Genomic DNA, 6,638 nt, shown 5'->3' with positions numbered 1-6,638 from the left:
CTATATAACACACACACTAGGTAGGTGTCCACATGACTGGGCCCAGATTACCCATCATTGTGAAACCACTGCTCACATCACGTGTTAAATGAAGCGGCAACATGGTGCATTTTCCACTGACGGAGCACTGGCACATTCCCATTTCCGCTGTGCTGTCCCAACACCAGCCAGGGCTCCAGCTATCCACTCTGACAGTCCTACATCAGATGAGATCATTGGGTGCTCACCCATGTCATCGACAAGAGAACCCATGTGTTGATGACTTCTGATGTTCTAAGAAACTCAAATAAAACAGATTTCGGAGAACATACAGTATGGTGACCAGAGCTGGCATTCACAAAACATGTCAGAGAAGTATGAGCGCTCAGCACTACCTCTGAATTAACTAACAAAAAATTACCACTATGACTACAACCACAATGACTGAATTGATCTTCTTTAAATGACTTATTTAAAGTGCCTGTTACCCGGTCTGCATATGGTCATTACACTGAAGTTTCTTTAATGCACAGTTTAACAAAATCTTTCAAAAATGCATTTCTGTGACTATAACTGTTGTGAACACTGATTCACTAATTATCAAACAACCTCTAACTTGAAGGAGAGCACATTCTTCACTAACAACACGGAATCCACTTCACCCACTGTTCATGTTTAAATCAGTTTCACACACGACTCAAAACAATGTCAAAACACTACTTTCACTGTCATTTGGATACGACAGGTCTCAGCAAGCTTCAGTTTGACCACTGCAGTAACATGCTATCGGTTTAGGTGACGTTGAATGTCATGAAGGTGCCAGTCATCCTCCTCCTGCCTTTCTTGTTCCAGAAACGCACCCTTCCCAGGCCTTCGCCCTGATTGGATGTGTCACTTGAGCCGACCTCCACCAGGCTCACCGTCTGGCCCTGCGGAGCCACGTGGACCCGGTTCACCGGCCGCTTCTGCATCACACAGCCAAACACCTTCCGGAAGCCTTTCCGGAAGTGCTTGGACACTAGCGCGTAGACGATGGGGTTGAGGCAGGAGTTGGTGTAAGCCACCAGGTGAGAAAGGATTCGCAGCACGTAGGTGGTGTGGTTGAGGGGGAAGCGTCCGAACCACATGCATAGGATGACAAGGTGATGCGGCAGCCAGCAGAGGCAGAACAGCACGGCTACGATAATTATCATCTTAGTCACCTTGCGCTTGGCACGCTGGCTCTCATACATGTCTTCCATCGGGTCCACGCTGGTCCACAGGTGGCGGATCGTCCGAGCATAAGTGAGACTCAGGATCAGCACAGGGATCAGGTAGCCGAACACAAACGTGCAGACGTCCATGGCTCTACGGTGCTGGAAGTCCCAGGCAGGGATGCACACGATGGTGCCATCAAGGTCCATCTGCTGGTAGTAGCTAAGGTACGGACTGGAGAACACCAGGGAAAGAGTCCACACCACGCCGATGGAGATCAAAGCATTACGAGGGGTTCTCGTTTCTCTTGCGCGCAATGGGTAGCGAATGGCTAAATATCTGGAAATATACAAAATATCTTTTGAAATCATCATACAAGAGAGCTTTCTGTTTGATACCAAAAGCATGACCTCTCTGCACCTTATAATATTTAATTATGGCAGAAATCCACAATTCAGATTTTATACAAATTACAATCAAGCAAAAGAAAGCACATTTATCTGGTATCACTGATTCCAGCACAGCTGAATAATTGGATTGCATTCATACTTATTTCTTTTTGCTTTCCACTCTGACCTGCTCATTCTAACTGTTGCTTACTTCTCTCCTGACAAGAACGTATACCACCAGTATGTATATCTAGAGTATTAAAGAGAAACTAAAAAGATTTCCACACTAATAAAAATCCATTTGTCTATTTCATATGAGTTCCGTTCTCATCCAACAAGAATTCCAATCAAATAAATTATGACAATATTCGTTGCAATGAATCAATTTCCTATTGGGTGAGAAAATGTTATTTTTTTCCCGAAAATAAAATTTCGCCAATATTTGTAAATGACTGTAACAGAAAAGACTAACTGCACCTAAGAGGGTGAAGACGCACCTGTCCAGCGAGACGGCGGCAAGCGTAAAGATACTCGCGTACATTGTCAGGTAGATAACGAAGTGCACAGCCTTACACACGAACGGACCGAAGACCCATTCATCCATGGCGTAGATGGTAGCCTGGAGCGGAACGCAGAACACGATGAAGCAGAGATCCGCAAGTCCCAGGTTGAGAATAAACATGTTTGTTGTCTTCGCGTTCGTCTGCCCGTTGCGAAACAAGACGGCAAGTACTAGGCAGTTCCCCACTGTGCCGACCAGAAAAATAACGGAAAATACTAAAGAAATGATCGCAGATTCAACTTTCCTGTTTGGAGAAAATTGGATCTGTTGGGAAGCGTTCATCGTGCGTCCTTTGTCCTGAAGCCCGTAGCGTGGACAGACACCAGAAACTTTTCCATCACCTCACCGTGCTCTTGAGTACTGAAGAAGTGGGGGCGCAATGCATGAAAACAGAATGTCGATCGATAACAGAACGTCGTCCTTTTCCCTCGCCCGTATCAACTGAACATCGCAAAATATCACACTCCTCATTATCTAGCTCTGAAATTCTCCTTCCTTTATAGTATTTGGCCCTTACATTTAAGCGTTTTAATTAGTTTGTGTAAAGCTCCTAGTTCATGCGCAACTACATAAATCATGAATGAGGAACTATGGATTTGTTCCCTGGTTATTCACCCATATGCACAATAACTGCAAAAAGTCTATAAAGGTGCCATGCATTATACTTAAAATGAATGAATAAATAAACATGTGATGTAGAACTAGTGCATGTCATATTAAAATTGTGGCATTTCATATTTAAAAAATACTGTTTTAGTATAAAATCTCCATGTGTCAAATGTAACGTTATAGGTTAGGTGTGTGAAAAGGCATAATATCATTTGTTGCAATAGTCATGTAAAATTAATGTTTTAATAACAGAAAAAAAACAACTGAAAAGAAAGAACAAAATGTCTCTTGCAAGGGCACATATTTGATGTCACCTTTATTACGGAATATGCAGGTGCTGATGATTATTGTAAAATGATGGTAAGGTCCAGAGAAAGCCTTATATTATGGTGTCTGCCAAAGGATCTATAGGGAGTAGGTGAGCCAGGTGAGCAGAAAGGAGATTCTCTTGACTTTTCTTCCATGCTGATGCTACACTGGAACTGAGATGCTGTCTGTGGCCAGAGCTTGAGAGAGCCAAACTGGCTGAGCGCTCTGGGAGGGAAGGATGGCATACTCACTCTCCCCTGTCAATTACAAGCAATATCGGCCAATCCAAGAGCTCATGCATCATAAAGGGGTGGGACTGCACTATCCTCAGCTCGTAAAGATGTAGTGATTGGCTGCATGGGCCTCAAAGGTAGCACGACAGCTCTCACTTTCCCTGGTCGACAGCGGTCCTGCGGCAGGGGAGATTTCCTGAGATGTAGGAAATTGATATGTCTAGATTGGGGAGAAAAATCAGGGAACAACAAAAAAAAGAACTGGAATGCCACTACTGAGAAACTAAGCAGCGTATCAGCAAACTCTGTGGTGGGCAATGAAGAAAAAGTAGCCCAAAGATGAGCATGCCCAGCGCTATTCAAGATGGGTCGAGCCAGCTGTGCACAAGGCTGTATTGACCACGGCCCTTCTGCGATGTTTCAGAAAACAGCAGCAGCGTTCTGGGTCAGGCAGAATTGACCATGGCCTTCAGTGACTCTTCGGACAAGTGACAGCAGCAACCTCGGTCAGGCAGCTGCTCACAGTGCTGCGGAGGCTGAGGTTTGCTAGTGACGGAACTGAACAAGACGGTTCAGCAAGATCACCAAGTATTCAGGAAGGCTGCACAATCATGGACTGTTTGGTGTCTGGATCTAGGGAGTGGGCCAGTCAGCGGAGAGGCGCGTGCTGAGGACTTCCACAAAATGGCCTGCTAACATCGTTTTAGTGATCTTCTCGTTAGCTCAGGAGAAAGTGTTAACGAGGACAAGGCAGCTAATCAAACATTTATCGAATCAAACACTTATCAAGAACTTCAAAGAGAGAGGTTAAATTGCAGTGAAGCAGGCTTCAGGGTGCCCAAGAAATTCAAGCAAGTGCCAGGACTGTCTCCTAAAGAGGATGCAGCTACAGGATTGGGTCAGCACCAGTACAGAGCTTGCACAGGAATGGCAGAAGGCAGGTATGAGTGCATCTGTACAAACAGTGACGCTTTTGGAGGATGGCTTGATGTCAAGAAGGGCAGCAAAGAAGCCACTTCTCTGCAAGAAAAACATCAAGGACAGACTGACATTCTGCAGGAAGTATAGGGATTGGACTGATGAGGACTGGGATAAAGATATTTTCTCTGATGAAGCTCCCTTCAGACTGTTTTGGATAACTGGACAAATGATTGTCTGGAAAAGAAAGGGTGAGCACTGCCACAAGTCCTGTGTCAACAGTGAGCCATCCTGACACCATTAATGTGTGGGGTTGCTTCTCATTGAAAGGAGTGGGTTTCCTCAGAACTTTGCCTAAGAACACTACCATGAATAAGGAATGGTATGAAAACATCCTCCAAGAGCAACTTCTCCTAACGATCCAGGAGCAATTTGGTGATGAACAATGCTTTTTCCAGCATGACAGAGCACCATGTCACAAGGCAAAAGTGACAACCTAGTGGCTCGGTGAACAAAACATTGAAATTTTGGGTCCATGGCCAAGAAACCCCCCAGATCTCAATCCCACTGAGAACCTGTGGTGAATCCTTAAAAAGAGGGTGGACAAACAAAAAAACAGAAACTGTGATCAATTCCAAGCACAGATTAGGCAAGAATGGGTGGCCATCAGTCAAGATTTTGCCCAGAAGCTGATATCCAGCATGCCAAGGCAAATTGCAAAAGTCTTTAAAAAGAAGGGTCAACACTGTAAATATTTAGTCTTTGCTTAAACTGGATGTATTTGTCAACAAAAAGTTAAAACTTATGAAATGCTTATGATTGTACTTCACCATAACATATAAACATCTGACAATAGGATCTAAAAAAAACTGAGGCAGTAAACTGTGAAAACCAAAATTTGTGTGTCTCAAAGCTTTTGTCCACGACTGTACATGCCCCGTGCCTCTATGTTGTTAATCTTTCTCGTTTGTGTCCGATTTGAAGTACTCTCATCAACGTTCCACACTGCCTCCTAGCGGAGAGCTGCTATTTTTTGCAGATAAATTGCTTGGCATAGATGAGCACTAGGTGGAGCGATTGTTTAAAGCTGCAAGCATGGACTGTTCATACCCTATATTCTTTGAAGTGGCATTGCTGATGGACCCATGGGAATATTGAGGCCCTCCAGTCTTGTCTACAGTATGAGTGAACTCTCAAGTAGTCAAAACACACTAAACCAAGGCAAGCAGATCTACAGAGAAATTGTGTCCATATGTCCTAATGTTTGAAATTATTATGATAAAAGTAGAAATTATGTCCACATGTCCTAATGTTTAAATTCATTAAGATAGAAGTAGGCATATACTATGTGGCAATAATTACTAGACTTACAAAATGCCAAAATATTACTTACCACTGTAGTAATGTGAAGAATATGAACACGCTCATCAGAATTTTGAAGGTATATAAATGTAATTAGTTCATCAGTCCTCATGGTTAGGAGTAGCAGGATTTAAATCTTCTGGTGTTAACTTTGATGAACAGGCCCTTATCTGGCTAGAACAGTATCTGTTTTTCGCCTACAGGCCAGTATAGGGAGAGGTCAAGACCTGGAGGCCTGACCCGCTTCCCTCCAGGAAACCGCGCTGTAGCATCTGTCTACCATTTCTACTGAGTGAGTCACACTTTTCCACTACTATATTTACACACACACACTTGCACGCACGCACGCACGCGCGCACACACACACACACACACACACACACACACACACACACACACACACACACAGACGACTAAGGTTAATCACATCTTTTTATATCTCAGGGTATCCAAGAGGATGTGAAAGGCCATTTTTGCGTTAGTTTCCATGCTATAGTGGCAGCTGGCAACACCAGCTGAGCCGAGCGATGGGGGCTGTGTAGCTGAAACATGTAAACTGAAACAATATTTATCAAGGTTTACTGCAATTTAAAAATGTTTAATGCACAGAAAGAACAGTGGTGAAAGCCTGTGTCAGTGAGCTTCATGATGACAAACAGACTGAATGTTGTGGAGATGGCACGGATTTTCTTCAAATAAATGCACACAGAGGACAAAGCAAGTTGAACTGCTTTCCATTTGAACTCAGTGAACCTGAGGATTCCTTGATGGAACAGCAGAAGGCAGCACTGTCATAAGGAATGCTGGTTGAGCGTGTCAAGCTGCAGCAGTAAGGCTGTGCTGTACATCAACCTTTCTAGAGGATATGGCCAAAGTGTTCTGGCTGGCTAAACTGGCTGAATCTTTAGTCATTCTCCACGGTTCATTTGTGACAGAGTCCTACTAAACAGACGGTTTACATAGGGATACCTCCCAAAACAGTTATGTTTCTTGCATCACGCTTCCCTCTGTACAGTATGATACAACTGTCAGAGGAGGACCAAACCACGTGCATTTGTAGCTGCTTTGCTGTACAGAATTGAA

The 6,638-nt window shown here is 43.9% G+C and overlaps 1 protein-coding gene across 1 annotated transcript; it reads right to left on the bottom strand.

The window, feature by feature from the left end:
• Positions 1 to 331: 331 nt before the first annotated feature.
• Positions 332 to 2,459, bottom strand: LOC113585640 (galanin receptor 2a). Its single transcript, XM_027023250.2, has 2 exons — positions 2,060 to 2,459; positions 332 to 1,512 (listed from the first exon to the last, which is right to left on the bottom strand). Exons 1-2 carry the CDS (start codon positions 2,404 to 2,406, stop codon positions 771 to 773), a joined length of 1,089 nt encoding a protein of 362 aa, XP_026879051.2. The 5' UTR covers positions 2,407 to 2,459; the 3' UTR covers positions 332 to 770.
• Positions 2,460 to 6,638: the final 4,179 nt, after the last annotated feature.

The sequence above is a fragment of the Electrophorus electricus genome, chromosome 14, assembly GCF_013358815.1.
Source record: "Electrophorus electricus isolate fEleEle1 chromosome 14, fEleEle1.pri, whole genome shotgun sequence".
Taxonomy (NCBI): Eukaryota; Metazoa; Chordata; class Actinopteri; order Gymnotiformes; family Gymnotidae; genus Electrophorus; species Electrophorus electricus.
This window is presented reverse-complemented; position numbering and strand designations above follow the sequence as displayed.